Below are 17,359 nucleotides of genomic sequence, written 5' to 3'. Positions count from 1 at the left end.
CCTTCCTTCATTCCTTCCTTCCTTCCTTCCTTCCTTCCTCCCTCCCTCCCTCCCTCCCTCCCTCCCTCCCTCCCTCCCTCCCTTTTGTTATCATTAATCTACAATTACATGAAGAACATTATGTTTACTAGGCTCCCCCTGAAATGGTTTCTTGAACCTTTAGAATTCAGGAAACATTCAATTATGCGGGGTCTAAATTTATATTTATTGTATGTATTTTTGTTAACACGCAGGCTTTCAGGTTATGGCATAGGGCTGATTTTAAATACGGTATTTCATGGCTTTATGTTGTAGAAGATGTCACCAAAGGTTTTTATTGCTGTTTTTGTTCTTGTCTGAGCTATTTGGGGCAATGAAAAAACTTAATGCTAAGAACACGTATTAGGGTTAAAAAGTCCAGTAATTAGGCATGTTTTGGTGTGACTTACAGCCTCTCTTGGCTCTGAGTGGACACTTCCCAGCTGGGACCACACTGCTTTGTAGTGGTCTTGTGGATGATATTCCAGTGTTCCTGGAATGTTCCTTTAAGGTGCTTTCTATTTCTGTGCATGTCATTTTGATACCTTTGATAATCAGTTATACTGAGAACATAGTTTAAAAAAATAAATAAAAAGAAAGCAGAATTTGGATTATTAAAAACAAAAGCTTTAAAGCATGGTTATCACAAGCTGTGAGAATTCCCGTGCCCGCACTGTAGTGTTTGTTGGGGGGTGTCTCTGTTGGATTCTCCCAGAGGAGGATGCCGCCCCAAATCACTCACGGAAGGCGTCTCTTGATGCAACAAGCAAGAGGAATTTATTCAGAGGCCAGCTAGCTGGGGTCCATGTGTTAGCCCGACGCAGCGGGTCTCAACAAGGACCCCGAACACACAAAGCCAGAAGTTTTTATAGCATTTTCAAAGGGGCAGTATTTTCTACAGTCACAATACAGTGGTTTTTTTTCATAGACACATAAATTTTCAGCTGACGCCTCATCCTGGGGGTCTGGTTAAATAAAATCACTTTCGGAATGTTTAGGGTGGTTCTAGCAAGATAAGCTTAACTGATTGAGGTTGGCTAACTAAAGGTCACTACAATTAACACTGGCTGACTAACTTGTTTTTCAAAGTTCTAGTAATTTTTCTCCTTCTAGGTTAGAAAATGGTGTTTGAGCCTTTAAGATGGCTGTGCTTATGCTAACTTTTGATTCTTCAGGTTCTACATCTCCTGTTAGAGCGCTGGTCCCCGCACCACCTGTCACCTCCGTTTTAGAGACTGCCCCCTCTCATGATCTTTCTCGTCTGAATTTTTCACAGTGGCATCTAGCTCTGAAGTAGATAGTCTTCATCTGTTCATCTTAGTTGAGCTTCAAGCTACTTAATTAGTATGAATATTAAAATTGGTGCCATGCATTCCTTAGCGTGACTGGTTTATTTTGAGCTAACGGTGGAGGATAAGGGAGATAGAAAGTAAAATGGAGAAAATGTTACATTGATACGGATGACGCCGCCTTAACGCTGAATGCTTTTTTCCGCTTAAGCCACGGGAGGGTGCCTGTTGGAAGTCAGTCAGCTTCAGAATTCATTGCCATTAGCTTGCATGCTTTCTAAGTTGTAGTTCTAAGGAAAAAAATCTGAGACGTATGGTTATTGTGCCATGTGATTCCCCTGAATAGAGGACATGTTCTTGGGTTCTGTCAGATGCTGACTGTATTCATCCAAAAATCCTACTTACTTCTTTTGTGATGAAATTATGGAGATACTTTAAACAAAGACAAGCCCTTGATGGCTTTGGCCCTTAGGCTAGCCATAGCTGAGGTCGATTCTTGTGCAATTGGCCATTCGGAGCCCCAAGTTAGACCTCGTTCACACTGCCCGCCCCCATTTGTGTTTCAGATAAATATTCCGAGAGGTCTGGGAGGAGGAGTAATGAAATCTGAGAGAGAAAATGAAGTGTGACAGCATTTCAGAATCTAAGGAAATGCACCCGCAGGTTCCTTCCCTGAGTTCTTTGTGCCCCTTAACTGTGTGAATGCACGCTGGGATTGGAAATGGGGACCCCCCCCCCGGGTCATGGGCCCTTACTAAGCTTGTTTCTGGGTGGCTTGCTGGGACTTTCAGGGACTCACTTTAAAAAATGACATTGAATTTTATGAAGCAAACTTTCACATCTGTGACCTGCCTTTTGCACAAAAGCTCCCCTCTCCCGGTGAGGTGTCCCTGTTCCCACGGGCTGCTATTCTGTTACTCTGGCCTGAAGCGAGTTAGCAGCCAGCTGGGCCGCGCCACTTACATCGCCGCCCAGGCCGCTGACAGGAGCGTAGTGACGTGTTAGAGCATGTTTATTGTGCAGACGAACTGGAACGGCACTAGGACCGTGTGCCTGTGTCGGCTTAAACACTGGGATTTTATGCCCCTTCCACCTTCCATCGGCTTGTAGCTGTTGGATTTTACAGTTACTCATTTGGGCTACAAATAGAGTAACAGTATTTTTGTTTGGCCAAATGTGGGGTGTGACCTTTGACATCGTGCTTGGCTGTGCCTGGGGATTTGAATTCTCCAGTTTAGGTGGAATTTCCTGCTTTGTTTCCTCTGATAGGGGAATACACGCTTTGGCTCTTTCCACTAGAGGTGGAGGAAGACAGGAAGAGTACAACTGGAACACACAGAGGGTATTCATTATTTTACTGGGTGTGATTCAGTTGGCGGGCTTTTCACGGGAGTGCGAGCCTCCTGCGGTCGTTAGTTCTGCGTACTAAGAAAGCACTGTAATCATACTCAGTTTTCTTTGCTCTATATCTAATTTTTGACCAGTCTGGCGGGGTAGTGAGGATGAGTCCCTGCCTTTTCGTGGTGCCTTTGGTGCCGGGGTTCTTGTTCACTGAGCCAAAGAATGAACTTCGCAAACACTCAAGGTAGGAGAGCAAGGTTAGAGGCTTTAATTTAGAGTTAAAGTGACTGGACAGAGAGCTCCTAGCTCACGCCAGGAGGGGGACACGAGAGTCCGTGGTTGGCTCATTGTCTAGGGGATGTATGCGCAGTTGAGGATTTTCAGGAATGGGGGTAAAGGGCTAGGGGTGCAGACTTGTTGAGTGGTCCCAGAATGCTCATTTCTGATGAGTAACAGAAGAAATTTGCTGCTGTGATTCTTTCTCAGGATAGCAGTGTCCCTCTGGGAGCATGTCAATTAAGACCACGTGCCCTGCCCGCAAGGTGGGCTGGGTTGTTCCCTGTTTGCTAAAGTGTGTTAAGAATCTTACTTCTTAACTTTTTGAGATGTTTACAGCCTGGCTTGTTTACTAAATGAATCTTTTGCTCAGGTTGCGGATTACTTGGTTAGGATCAGAGAAGGAAACACAGCATATAGGTACAGTTACAAATAAGCTGGGCCTTTTTGCAGGCTAAGGTAAATTTTACAGTGTCATGATCTAACTGATACAAAGAAGTCACAGGTTATGCTGAGATACTCTTCTTCATCTGCAGAACACTCAGACATTCCAGGCCGAGTTGCTCCTGGCCTTTTGAGCTTGAACTGATTTCACTGAAGAATGTCTATATTCCTACTCTGGTATCTTTACCCTAGAGAGTTAGTGTGACTGACCGCGTAATGCTTATCACAGAGTTTCGCTAGGGACTCCTATGCACATTGTTACATTGTTCTGACTGTAATGATCTTGCTCTGCTTTTTCTCCGGAGGCCCTCACCCTACTCTGCCTAACCCCACGGTCCCTTGTCTCACCAACACCAAATTCAGAACGGTGCTCTTACCTCTGAGTAACTCCTGTTATTTTCCAGAGGCCTCCTGGAACATGACAGAGGAATTTTTTCTCCTCATTAGGGAAAATTTGGCTAATTTGGCTTACATTTATCTCAGCTGTAATTACCTGGAAAGCACTGTCAAAGGAATAATGCTAAACTTTATTCAGTGTTTTACATTACAGATATTTCCAAATATCCTTATATCCACTGCCTTATTGTAAGTTCTCCTCAGCTCTTTAACCACTGTAAATTGCAAGTCTTTTGTCATTTATAGTTTCTTATTCCTAAACTGGTAAAGAACTAGATGCCAGCAGCGGTGCTTATCTGGGGGCGAGGTCGTGTCTGTTACAGGTCCTCGCTGGCTCCCCACACAGCTGGTCAAACGTCATCACACAGCGGTCAGCTCCCAAAATGAGGGTGAAAACCCCCCCGCCTCAGAAGTCTGCCTCCCTCGGCACCCAACATCACCTACAACTTCAGTTAAAGAGAGAAGGAGGGGAGAGCTCCCAGCTATGCCCAGCGTTTTGCCCTGAGGTTTTTCCAATCTTTTCACCTTTTTTCCTGTTTTCTGGTTCTGTGATCTTTCTCCTTCCTTCTCAAACCAGATTTTTTCTGAAACTTCACTACTGTGCTGTTTTGGAAGAAGTATCTTACGTTATAAAAAATGGCCTGAGTTCCTCAAAATATATTACCTGAGCTGGGACCGTGCCGGCTGGCAAGGGATCCCTAAAGCAGGTACTGGGCACGGAGGCCGCGGAGGCAGAAACAGCCAAGGAGACAGAAAACCGATGCCGCCTCTCTCTCACCCACATGCCTCACTTCGCCCTGATTGGCCCCGGAGGATGGCTGGCTAGCCAGAGACGGGTAAGATTCCTCAAGGGAGGAACAACCTAAGACAGGCACAGTCGCAGAGGGGCCATCAGGAGAGAACTTGGGGGCCGACAGAGGTGAGGCGCAGATCCTCACCCCGCCCCCCCCGACTCTGCAGAGGCCTGAATCTTCACCATCTCCGAGCAAAGTCTCCTCCTCCCATGGCTGCGTCGCTGCCCAGGCTCAGCTTGAGACAGGGACCCTCGGCTTAGACACAATAGGGTGAGGGTGAGGGCCTCTGGAAAAAGCAAGGCAGGATAATTACAGTCAGAGCAGTGTGTGACTACATGGAAGGAAAGCCCCTATCAGAACTCTGTGTTAAGCATTATGCACAGTGAGATCAGTTAATATTCCCCAGGTGAAGGAAAATAGTCCGTGTTTTTATTATGCTAATTGTTTGTAATCATGTGTAAGATTTACTTTAGCATGCTAAAAGGCCCAGCTTATTTTTTTAACTTTACCTATATGCTGTTTTTCCTCCTTCATCCCATAATCAAGTAATTTGCGGTCTGGACAGTTAATGTAGCAAGCTAGCCCAGCCATAAACAGCACATAGTAAAGACAAGAAAGATTCTATCTTAAAGCTAAGATTGCATTTTAAAACCCAGGAAGTTAAGAAGTAAGATTTTTAATGTCCTGCCACTGGGTTTCAACCCTGGGCAAGTTCACTATGGATTCAATGTGACCAAAGAAATGACAGTAAAATGTTCTTGGGGTGAAAGGGTCATACCGAACTTTATTTCCACAGTGGCAGGTCAATCACTAACATCTCATCCAATCAGAGCGAGTCTGCATGCAGCAAGTCCTCTGGGACTCTGCCTACACAGCCATCCCACACAGCCATCCTCTGGGGCTCTGACCTCAGCGCTGCCACCACTCCAGCCTCTGCTCTGCTCTCCTGCAGCCTCGCAGCCGTGTCACCGTGTCACCCAGAGCACTGGGTGGAAGCTCTTTCTATAGAGTCAATAGCAACATATTGCCCAAACACGTGTAGTGAGCTAGCCGACTAGGCCCAGGGGAGAATCCTGGACACAGGAACTTCCATTTTATCCACATTTAACATACTCTTTAGCGAACATACAATAACTCAGCCCACCTTAGAGGTAAGGAAGGCAGTCTTAATTGATATGCTCCCACATGCATCCGAGCAGTGCATTTCTTGTGTTAAGCTAATTTTGCAGAATTACCCAGAGGACTGATGAGAAACTTCATGTCTCATCAAAGAAAAACACCTTGAGACCACTTAACAAGTCCACACCCCTAGCCCTTTGTCACATTCCTGAGAAATCCTTAAAAGGGGGAACCGCCAACCTTTCAGTGTGCCTCTCTCTCTGAGGTAGCCCACACTAGTGTGTTCCTGCCCTTCAATTCTTGGTTGCGGCAGGGACAAGAACCGAGGAAAAGACACAACGCCCTCCCAGCAGGACTCCCAGGCCAGGGGAGGGATGGGGGAAGGAGTCCGCTGGGAGGGCAGGGAGAGAGGGGTGCCCCAAGCATGGGAACACAGAGCCTGGAGGAAGAACAAGGAGAGAATGGCAGCAGCTGGGGAGGGAAGCCACGGAGCCTCAGTGGTAGTGAGGAAGGGACTGTGGGTGCAGACCGAGTAGGGAGGCCTCCGGAATAAAACCCCCTACTGAAATTCCACATGAAACAATTAAGGAAAGTCAGTCACATTAATTCTCTAATGTAATACAAGCATTCTTCTGGGAGATTGATGAAAGCTAAAAAAGCCCAGGAGTAACTTGGCCTGAAATGTTTGAATATCCCCCAGATAGGAAGGAAAATACCTCAGCATAGCCCATGTCTTCATTGTGTCAGTTAAATGACACTATTGTAAAATTTACTTTAGCCTGCTAAAAGGCCCAGCTTAGTTTCTTTAACTTTACCCAGATGCTGCTTTTCTTCCTCTAGCCCTAATCAAACGATTTGCATCCTAGGCAACTCATAATGGCAAGTGAGCCCAGTCACAAACAACATAGTAAAATCAGGAAAGATTCCATCTTCAAGATAAGATTGCATTTTAAAACCCAAGAAGTCAAAAAATGGGTTTCTTAACATAGCGGACAATGACTCAGCCCACCTTGGGAGCAGGACAGGCAGTCTTGATTGATATGCTCGCAAACCAAGAAGCTGCTGTTCTGGGAAAGAATCCGAGCAGTAAATTTCTTGTGTTAACTCTGCAAAATAATCTGGAAGACTGATAAGAAATTAACTGTCTCTTCAAAAATAAGCATTTGGGGGCCATTTAGCCGGTCTGCATCCCTACCCTTTGTCTCTCAACCACCTGTAAATCCCCTAGACGACGCAGAAACCCAGGGCTGTCTTGAGCCCTCCGGGCACGTGCAAGCCAGGAGCTCTGCCTGTCTGCTTCATCTCTAAATAAAAGCCTCGCACTTGCTCTCCTACCTTTAGTGTTTCCGGAGTTCGTTATTCGACTCCGTGAACAAGAAATCCAGCATTAGCTTCTCTGAGGAGCCCGAAGACGGGGAGTCCCCAGAGCCCCGTGCCTGGGCACAGAGCCGCGCACCTGGTGCCAGAGGGCCGTGCCATCTCCACAGCACACATCGGGTGGGCAGGTGCATTGCAGCCCACAGTCAGGGTGGCCACGCAGCCGTGTGAGCCTGGTGTCCCAGCAGCAGCAGTCCAGGGCCTGGCATGCCCTGGGCACCTGCACACACCGGGGCAGGACGGACTTCTGACCACAGTGACCACCCAGCACTCCCAGGGCTACTGCTTTGTTTCTGGGCCCAGAAGTTCATCTCTCTAGGGTTGAGGCTGGTGGGCCGTGCAGGAAGACAGGTCTGACCTGGGCCACCGCCCTGCCAGAGGCCCATCTGCCCTCCTTCTGCCCAAACCTCCTTCCCTATGTGGCCGGGGAGCCTGAGGTCATCCCTGGGACCACCGTGCAGGCAGATGGCTCTGAGGGTGCTGTGGGCAGGGCCAGGAGGAGGAGGGTGGCCTGGGTGGCCTGATTTTACCTCCTGTCATCCGGTCACCTGAGGCTGTCAGTAGGGCCCACTTCCGCTTCTCCAGTCCCCAGTCTGGGGCTTCACCTGCAGCATAAGGCCTGGAGACTGTCTCCAGCGTGGAGCCCCCCAAGGGGGTATTTGTGCTGATCCTGCAGCTCCGCTGCAGGCCAGACCTCCCCTCCTGGGAGGGTGAACACATCCTGAGAGCCCTGGGAGAGCATTATGGGGAGAGTCAAGAGCCAAGTGCCTCCGCTCAGCCTCCCCAGCCTTTTGTCACAGACGTCAGGCCGCTCAGCCAGGATCCAGGAGCGGGATACCAGGGGCCTCACACCAGCCTGGCCCGGGGATGGACGGCTGAGGGGCACCATGGGGGAGGACTGGAGACCTGGGAGCTTTGGTGGGTGCTCTGAGGTGTGAAGCATGGAAAAATTGGGCTCAGAGAAAGGCCCCCAAAGGAAGGAGTGCACATCTTGGAGGTGCTTTGAGACCAAGTTCAACATTTTTTGAAAAGGAATTTCTTGGAATGTGTGGGGCAGCTGTGTGTCATTAAATGGGACAGTGCTAGACTGGTGCCTTGCAGCCCTGGGATCTGCTTGGGTTACGACATCTGCAGTGGTGTTGAAGACGTGAAGAGACACCCCGGGGCGTCTATTCAGTAGATTTTGGTGTCTGATCATAACCTGTAGGGGTCAGGAAGGAAGGTCCAGTTTCTGTTTGAACCGCCCTCCCCAGTGTTGCCAAAGTGTGCCAGCCTGTGGCTTAGAGCGCCCTGCTCTTCCTGAGCACCTTACGGGGAGAGGACTGAGGATGGAGGATAACCTGGCGGAGGTCAGGGCCCCCCTGCGTCATAGAGTTTGAGGGCTGGGGGTGCGGTGGGCTGGGGCACACGATGTCTGCAGGAGGGGCAGAGCTTTGAGAAGAAAGAGCAGTGTGGTGGCAATCCGTTCATCATTTATTACATTCTGCACAGGGATGACCCCAACCCCCAGGAACCATTAACCTCAGACACAACACCGAGACCACACTGTGCCTGGGGAGGCTATTTCTCAGGGATGAGGGGAGGGAGTTGCACAGGGGCTCCGCTGGGAGCATGTCCCGGGACCCTGCGTCGGCCGGCCGGCCCTGCAGCCTCGGATGCCTCCGCTGGGCACCCAGGGGGCGGTGGTCCCATGCAGCACTGCGCCGTCTCTGTGTCCATCCTGGGAAAGGCTGGCCATGGTGAGGACGGGCCCCAGCTCTTCCTGGACCGTTGTGGCCATGACTCTGTGGCTGATGGCACCCAGGCAGCAGTTGGCGTCACGGTGGGAGGCCACCTACTCAAAGGGGAAAACCCTCCACACGGTGGGGTGGCTCGCCTTTGTCCAGCGGGCCACGAGCAGAGGGTAGGACACAGCACGAAGGCGGCCAGGTTGGCAGTGGCTACGTACAGGCCCTTGAGGAGGCAGCGGCAGCGTGGGGAGATGCCGAAGTCGGCCGACGGAGGAGGTGCCAGAGCAGCTGCCCCAGCAGAGGCTCAGGATGAGCAGCGGGAGGAGGAGGAGCAGCAAACAGACTGGGGTCCTGGGGCGCCAAGCGCCGCCTGCCCGAAGGGGAAGCAGCTCTCCTCCACATGCAGCCAGGACACCAGCAGGGCCGCGGGCCCGATGACAGCAGCTACAGGGCCACGCGGGTGAGCAGAAGAGGCAGGTTATCCCGGGTTCCCCCCATTATCCTGCTTCCACCCCGTCCCCACTGCCCTCTGGGCTCCGGGCCCTGTGTGGAGGGTCCTGTCCATCACCAGCACCCGGGGGGTCCCTGTCACGGGAAGGCTCCTGAGCGTCACCTACTCACAGAGGAGGAGGCTGGGTCCCAGAGGGGGCGGGGAACCACCCTTCAGTCTGACAGGACTGGTCGGCCGTGGAGCTGGGACCCCAGCCGCACCGGTCTTTAGGACGCCCCCACACCCAGCATGGCCCGAAGCTTCCCTGAGGCTGAGGAGCGAGCAGCCCACCCCCCTGCCGATCGCCCCAGCCCAGAAACTCACCTGGCCCTGGCCCAGGACGTTTAAACGTGGGACCTGAGGAACTGTAACAGTCCCTTTCTGCCGGCCCTCTGGCCTGGGGGCTCCAGCTGGCAGGACAGCGTGTAGCTGCAGGACACAGGGACACCTGTGAGCCCCTGGAGGCACATGTCAGGGGTCCCTTCCCCCAGAGCCCGCCGGCAGCTGCAGCCCACGCCTGACTCCGGCCGGCCTCACCTCTGCTCCTCGTCCAGGGGCTCCACAGCCTGGACAAAGGACATGAAGTGCTCGTCCCTCTCCAGGTCGTACACCGCGGCCATGTGCTTGTGCACCATGATCTCGTCCTGGAGGGTAGCGACCTGGGGCAGAGGAAGGACAGGATGCAGACAAGCGGGGGTGAGGAGTGGGGCACTGGATGGTGCTGGATCTTTGCTCACACGGGAACCCACTCTCAGGAAAGGTGGGGGACGGAGGGGTGGCCCGGTGCTGAGGTCCAGGCTCACTGGGGGCTCTCTCCTCCCTAAAGCTCACCATCCTGTCCCCCCGTGCCCCTCTGGGCTCACTCACGTCCTCATTATGCTCCAGGAGTTTCTCTTTAGGCAGGTCAGCAAGAAACAGTCCGAGGTAGGGGACCATGCCCTGTGCCACCGGGGTGAGGAGGTGATGAGTCCCCGCCTGCCCCAGGGGAGCCCACAGAGCCTCCCCTGAACCCCACACCCTCAGCCTTCAGCTCCCTTGGACCACCCTGTGCTGCCTCCCCACCTCCCTTCGCCCAGCTCTCCCCTCCCGGGCCCTCCCAGGGCTGGCTTTTGGCCAATCCCAGGACCTGTGGGCCTTGCACCTGTCCTCCAACTTCCCCCTGTACCCAGCTGCTCTCGCCCTCCTTCTGGTCACACCAATGCTGGCAGCTCAGGACTGGTGGCACCAGGAGCAGGTGCAGGGTCGCCCCCACCGCCCGTGACCCGCGGCACGCCTCTCTCACCTTCCTCTTCCTCTCCTCGGGTCCCATGCGGTCCCGCTGCCTTTCCCTCAATACACAGTCCAGCTCCTGCAAGGTCCAGGACACTCGGGTGCTCATGCTCCCCTCCCACGCGGCCTCCCGCAACCAGACCGTGGTGGATGGATGCCTTGCCCGAGCCCCCTGGCACCTACGCTGTCCCCACCTCCAGCAGGGTCTCAGCCTAGAGCGACCCCAGCTCCAACACACACAAACTCACGGGGGTCCTTGGGCCACAGCCGCCGCCCTGAGAGGGTCAGGGGAGGTCCCTCTGCCTCCCAGGGTGCCCTGAGCACTCACTGTCACCCGGCTATCAGCACGGCTCCCCTCACATGACCAGGTGGGCTGGGCACAAAGCTGAAGCGCGTCTTGGGCTCCCTGGACCCTGCTCACCAGGGAGGCCCACACCCCAGGGTGACGGCAACCCTCCATGTCCACATGAGGAGCCCGAGGTCACAGAGGGGCAGTGACAAGCTCAGGGGTCCCAGGGGAGAAGCCAACCTTGCTCATCCACAGGCCCCACCCCTGCTGCCGACCCCAGGCCAGCTCCAGCCCTGACGGGGGCCTGTCCTCTGGGTCCTCACTGGATGCCAGGCCCCCAGTCAAGTGGAGCCAGGGAGGGAGATAGACGAGGCCCTTGGGGCCTGGGGGACCCTACTTTCACCATCAGCTTCCCCCTCTCACCCCGCACACCTGGAGTCCTCCCCAAAGTTGTGCCACAGCACGGTAGAAGACTTGCCCCGAGGACCCCTCCCTTCCAGACCTCCAGCCCCCATTTACCTTGAGGAGATGCTTCCTGGTAACCCACTTGACCTTCTTTGTCAGGTTTTTATACGTCCTGGTGCTCTTCCTAAGGGGAGGGGAGAGGAGTAGGGAGATACATGGCCAGCAGGTGGAGAGTCTTGGGGCCGACCCCTTTTCCTGGAGATCCTAGAAGGTTCACTAGCCTGCAGGAGGCTTTCCACCACGGCCCTGAGCCCTGGGGAATCTGTGGCCTGGGGAGAGGGCTCCATGTTTCCACCCAGGGCCTCCATTCCCAGTTCTCCCAGGGGCGAATCTGCTTTGGGCAAGGTCGCTGTCCTTGGGGCAGAGACCTCTTGCTGCAGAACATAAGCTCAAGATCTCCAATGGGCTTCAACCCACACCTGACATTGGAGGAAACTGATGCCTGCAGGGGTACTCCTGTCCTAACTCACAGGGGGCCCCAAGAGCCTGCCATCCCTGTCCTTAGGCTCTGCCGCCTCCCAGGAAGTCCCAGACATAGGGGTGTCCCTGTCCACTCAGGTACCCCGGTCCCAGAGACAGGACTACCCACCAGGAAACATGTTCCCAGGTCCTTTCCAGGCGACCTAAGGCACGACTCTGCAGGGCCAAGAGAATGGCATGGAGTGCCGCGAAATTCCTGAGGGCCAGACACTCCTGGGAGGGAAGACAGAGCTGAGAGCGTGGCCTGCTTCTCTGCTTCTATCCCCCCATGAACTCCTGTCCTTAAGGAGACGGACACCCAGGGAGCCCAGCACGCCTGGTACCTGCTGAGCAGCCCTCCTGGGTGGAGGACTGTAGCTCAACCCAAGGAAGGGGCCAGGGATGGCTGTCCCACCCCTGGGGCCTGCGAGTCCAGGTCCACACATCCCTGGCAGGAGGGGCCCAGGGACGGTGCAGGGCAGACCGTAGGAACCCATCCTGAGAGCTGGCCAAGGAGGGGAGCAGGTACCAGGATGCCAAGATGGACCCGGGGGGCTGTCCCATGACTCACCTTGGCAACCCGGATCCAGAATTCCACCACTCGGGCCCTATCCTGGGCTGTCATGCTTGGCGTCCTGAGGCAGGTGGTGGTGACCAACTCAACCAAGGTGTCAAATTCCCTCAGGACCCTATGCATGGTGGGGGCCAGGTGCTCAATGTCTCCCGTCTGTGACTGCTTCTGTAGGTAGGCCTTGCATTCAGAATAGTTTATCCTGCTGTACAGCGTCTGTGGATCAGAAGGGAGGGAGGGTCATCCAGCTGTGCCCCTGGTGCCCCCGTGCCCAGGCAGGGTCACCGGTCAGACCTGGAGCCCAGGCAGGTGGGGACGTGCTGTGAGCCTCGTGGCCGTCCAGGCCTCGGACACCGTCCAAGGAGGCGCCGAGGACTGGATGCACAGTACCCCGCAGTCGTGGGGAGCGGAGGGGCTCTGCTCGTAGGCACCCTCACTCACCTCCTCCCTGCCGCCCAAGGCAGCTCACGCTTGCCCATCCTGGGGCATCTGCCTCCCATTCTGCCACCCCGTGGGTCCCGCTGCCCACTCAGGTGCAGTTTCACCCTAAACAACTCCACCCAGGGCCTTTGTTGGTGTCTGTGTCTCCCACGCAGTCAGATCCATGGCAGCGGCCTCTGAAGTGCAGAGGCCATGGAAGCCTGCCAGGCCAATGGCCCGAGGACCTAAGGCCCTGGCAGCACCTCCCTGAGCACCCCTCCCAGCCCACCAGGCCCTGCCCCCTTTCCCTCCGCTCCAAATCATTGGTCTGCAAGGACCCCTAAGTGCCAGCCCTACTGTCCCCCTGTAGTCAGTGAGGGCTTGGGGGTGAGGAGAGTCTCTCGTGGCACATGGTGAGTCCGGGGGGAAGTTGGAACGTGGGCCGAGATCACAGGAGTCCACGTCAGGGGCAGGAGGTCGGCGGCAGACCGTGACACAGGGCAGGCCCACCCCCGACCCTGAGAGCCCGCTCCGCTCACCGCAAAGGCCAGGGTCAGCTGCTCGGCCACCAGGCGGGAGGGAAACACCAGGATGGTCCACTCCTCCTTTCTTGTCACATCCCAGGTGCTCGCAGCACAGGGGTGGGCAGGCTCCGGGCCCGGGTATGGCTCTACTAGGACCGGTGCCATTCCTGCAGATGCCATGGGCCCCGAGCCCGACGGCTCATGGGGCTCCAGCTCCGGGACAAGGTCCATGTCTGAGGTCACTGCTTGGACATCCTCCAGCTCTGCAGGGGCTGAATCAGGTGACACCGGCCGTAGCTTCGGCACACGGGTCTCATAGGGCCTCTGGACGAGCTTTATCCGCGGAGTCGGCCTTCGCCGTCTCTGTGGGGCCAGCTGCCTCTGCCGTGGGTCTGGAGCAGGACACAGAGAAAGGGTCACCCCGGGGCTGATTCCCCGCACCTTACAATGACAGAAGAGCCCACACTGCCTTGAAGGGAACCCCAGTCCGGGAAGCCCACCCTAGACGGTCCCCTGGCCGCAGCCCCTCACCTTCCAGCTCTGAAACCGTGGGCCCCAGTTGTTCGTCCTGCCAGGTAACGTGCCTAGCCCGTCCCATCCTGCGACTGGGGTAAGGCCTGGGGGTGGCAGAGTGAGAAGCCTGGTCTTTCCAGCCGCACTGCCCTCCGGGTCCACCCTTGTGTGGGCCTGGCCGCTGTGCACTCCCCTGCCTGTCCCGGCACCTGCCCCTCCCCCTTCCTGACCCTGCGTGTCTGTCCTGGGACCCCATCCTCTCCCATCCTCCCGAATAGGAAGTCTCCAGTCGTCAGCCCCCCCATGGGAATCCAAAGATGAGTGACCTGCTGGGCTCTGCTGTGGGCTCATGGGGCTCCAGCTCAGGGCCTGCCAGCGGGGCTGAGGCCACTGCAGGGGCTGAGGCAGGCGACACCGGCCGTCGCTCCAGCACAGGGGTCTCAGGGAGCTCCTGGACGGGCTCTAGCCACGAAGCTGGCCCTCCCTGTGTCTCTGGAGCCAGCTGCATCTGCCGTGGGTCTGGAGCGGGACACAGAGAAAGGGTCACCCCGGGGCTGATTCCCCGTGCCTTACAATGACAGAAGAGCCCTCACTGCCTTGAAGGAAAACCCCAGTCCGGGAAGCCCACCCTAGACGGTCCCCTGGCTGCAGCCCCTCACCTTCCAGCACTGCCACCGTGGGCCCCAGGTGCTCCTCCTGGACCAAGCGGTGGAGGACTTGGCCCTCACAGGTGGGTATGCACTCACTGGTATAGATGAAGCGGAGCACCTCCTCTAAATCCCAGAAACGAAGGCGACTAGCCTGTCCCATCTTGGGGCTGGGGGAAAGCCGGAGGGTGGCAGAGTGAGAAGCCTGGTCTTTCCAGCCACACTGCCCTCCGGGTCCACCCTTGTGTGGGCCTGGCCGCTGTGCACTCCCCTGTCTGTCCAGGCACCTGTCCCTCCCTCCCCCTTCCTGAACCGGCGTGTCTGTCCTGGGACCCCATCCTCTCCCATCCTCCCGAACAGGAAGTCCCCAGTCGTCAGTTCGCCCATGGGAATCCGAAGATGAGTGACCTGTTGGGCTCTGCTGTGTGCTCATAGGGCTCCAGCTCGGGGCCTGGCTCTGAGGCTGAGGCCACTGCTGGGACATCCTCCAGCTCTGCAGGGGCTGAGGCAGGTGTCACCGGCCGTATCTCCAGAACAGGGGTCTCAGGGAGCTCCTGGATGGGCTCTAGCCACGAAGCTGGCCCTCCCCGTGTCTCTGGAGCCAGCTGCCTCTGCCGTGGGTCTGGAGCGGGACACAGAGAAAGGGTCACCCCGGGGCTGATTCCCCGCGCCTTACAATGACAGAAGAGCCCTCAGTGCCTTGAAGGGAACCCCAGTCCGGGAAGCCCACCCTAGACGGTCCCCTGGCTGCAGCCCCTCACCTTCCAGCACCGCCACCGTGGGCCCCAGGTGCTCCTCCTGGACCAAGTGGTGGAGGACTTGGCCCTTCTCGGGGAATGAACGCCGTCCGCCATTGATCACGTGGACCTCCCTCCCTTGCTTCTCGATATAGTGGTTTAACTTTATTTCCACGGGGCTGGAGTACGGCCTGGGGGTGGCAGAGTGAGAAGCCTGGTCTTTCCAGCCGCACTGCCCTCCCGGCCCACCCTTGTGTGGGCCTGGCCGCTGTGCACTCCCCTGCCTGTCCAGACACCTGTCCCTCCCCCTGCCTGACCCTGCGTGTCTGTCCTGGGACCCCATCCTCTCCCATCCTCCCGAATAGGAAGTCCCAAGTCATCAGTCCGCCCATGGGAATCTGAAGATGGATGACCGCTGGGCTCTGCTGGGTTCCTCCTGCCCCAAGCCCCAAACTCCTCCTTCCCCCTCCCCCATTCTGTGAGACGGGCAGCGCTCCCCTCTGGACCCAGTGAACGATTGCGCATCCTGTGTCCAGGAGAAATACCCCCATTTACGGAAGCAGGACACGATGGCATCGTCCGTGTCGCTCCCTGGCTGTGACCTGCGGATGACGCCTGAAGTGACTACCCTACTCGGCCCGGGACAGGGTTCCAGTACTGTGTCTGCTTCCTTCATTCAGTTATGCTAAGTGTCCCCAAAGGGTCTGCACAAAGTGGGTGCTGCATACCTATTGTTGCTGAAGGAAGTCCTTCCCGAACCTTCCCAGGTACCCCTCTGCTGCCCCCAGAGGTCCCTCATGTGGCCACGGCGAGGACAAGGACCGGGCCCAGCCACAGGGAATCGCGAGCCTCCGTTCCAAAGGCTGCTTTCCATGTGCTTTTCCAAATGAGCCAGGCTCCAGGCCACTGACGGGTGAGGCCAAAGGCTTTTCATTGGGTACAGAGAAGTAAGCCCCGAAGTGGCCCAGCTTGGCTGGCAATCCTTTACAGTGCCGGGCGCCAGCGGAGCCCCTCTAAGGCTCCTCCCGTGTTCCCCATGGGCACCCTAACAGGCTGATCGCCAGCCACCCTGCCCGTCAGAGGAGCACGCTGAGGCTCAGACACGTGGGGACACGCAAGACACACCGCGGGCTGTGGGCAGAGGCCCGACTGTGCCGAGGAGGGGGGTGGGTGCTCACCGGGGGAGCCGCTGGTCCGTGGTCGGCTGGTCAGCGTCCTCGGGAGTGCTCCGGCTGGTGTTTGGAGCTCGTTCCTCCCATGCTGTGCGCCTTGTCTGCATACACACGTCCATCTGGGGAACCCTGCTCATGTTGAGCTCACTCCGAAAGAGAGTTAGCTCAGCTTCTCGCTGAGGGGGGCAGCAGGGATATAGTCAGTGGGAAACCCAGGAACCACCAGGACGAGGGAGGTTTGTGGCTCACCTGAGAGCCCCCAGCCCCCTGGGGTGCGAGCAAGGAGAGGCACGGGGTGCCCCCGGGAACAACGTTCCAGGCCCTCTGGAGTGGTCCTGTTGGCCACTCTCGAGGGAGGGCCCTGGCCGGTTGCCAGGTGTGGAACGGGGTCCTGGGGTGTAGACAGCCTGCCCCAGGTCCAGGGAGATGGAGTAGGTGAATCCATCCACCAGCTCCTCCACGCTCCCTAGGGTGGAGCTCTGCAAAGCCAGCACCTGGTAGCTGGGGAGGAGGCACCCGGGGATGCCTGGACCTCCCCGCAGGGGGCAGTGTGGGCCCCAAACTTGACCGGAGATAAGGCCCACAGGGCCATCTGCGTAGACATCCAGTCCCTCAGGGAAGAGGAGGACACCCCTGGGCTCAGGATTAACATGTGGGTGGAAATACCTGGTCCCAACACTCACCTCCATGTCCTGAATGATGAGACCAGAGCTGTGACACTGACTGCCCCACCAGGGGGCCACCACCTCACAACATGCTCCCACCCTAGAACGGACCCCCTCCTCCCCACGCCCACCGCAGACACATTAGGGGCCACGGGGAAGGTCAGCCGGGGATGGGTCACACAGTGACCTGGCCCTGGAGTGGCCCGCTCTGGGCTGCACTGTGTTACCTCGGACTCCCCCTGGAGACACGGACAGAAGCATTGAAAGAGGTCACTGAGCCAATGCCCACAGGAAGCAGGACTCTCACTCTCAGATGCCCCCCTGTCTTCCTCGCCTTCAGAAGGCTCCACACAA

The 17,359-nt window shown here is 56.4% G+C and overlaps 1 protein-coding gene across 4 annotated transcripts; it reads right to left on the bottom strand.

Moving 5' to 3' along the window:
• Positions 1 to 8,506: 8,506 nt before the first annotated feature.
• Positions 8,507 to 16,977, bottom strand: LOC130680035 (ral guanine nucleotide dissociation stimulator-like). 4 transcript variants are annotated; one of them, XM_057489987.1, is made up of 14 exons: positions 16,347 to 16,977; positions 15,193 to 15,359; positions 14,840 to 15,053; positions 14,444 to 14,601; positions 14,111 to 14,303; positions 13,803 to 13,888; positions 13,287 to 13,663; positions 12,328 to 12,543; positions 11,887 to 11,990; positions 11,352 to 11,421; positions 10,557 to 10,622; positions 9,812 to 10,213; positions 9,599 to 9,703; positions 8,507 to 9,228 (listed from the first exon to the last, which is right to left on the bottom strand). In XM_057489987.1, the coding sequence occupies exons 1-14, from the start codon at positions 16,475 to 16,477 to the stop codon at positions 8,995 to 8,997; spliced, it is 2,523 nt and encodes an 840-aa protein (XP_057345970.1). In that variant the 5' UTR covers positions 16,478 to 16,977; the 3' UTR covers positions 8,507 to 8,994. The 4 variants fall into 4 exon arrangements, with proteins under 4 accessions (XP_057345970.1, XP_057345969.1, XP_057345972.1 ...); XM_057489989.1 differs by lacking the exon at positions 16,347 to 16,977 and having other exon boundaries at positions 9,093 to 9,228; positions 9,812 to 9,933; positions 10,142 to 10,213; positions 15,193 to 16,081; XM_057489986.1 differs by lacking the exon at positions 16,347 to 16,977 and having other exon boundaries at positions 15,193 to 16,081.
• Between the last annotated feature and the right edge of the window lie 382 nt (positions 16,978 to 17,359).

This window comes from Manis pentadactyla, chromosome 12 (assembly GCF_030020395.1).
Source record: "Manis pentadactyla isolate mManPen7 chromosome 12, mManPen7.hap1, whole genome shotgun sequence".
NCBI lineage: Eukaryota > Metazoa > Chordata > Mammalia > Pholidota > Manidae > Manis > Manis pentadactyla.
Note: the sequence above shows the minus strand (reverse complement) of the source record. Positions and strands in the feature narration are given on the sequence as shown.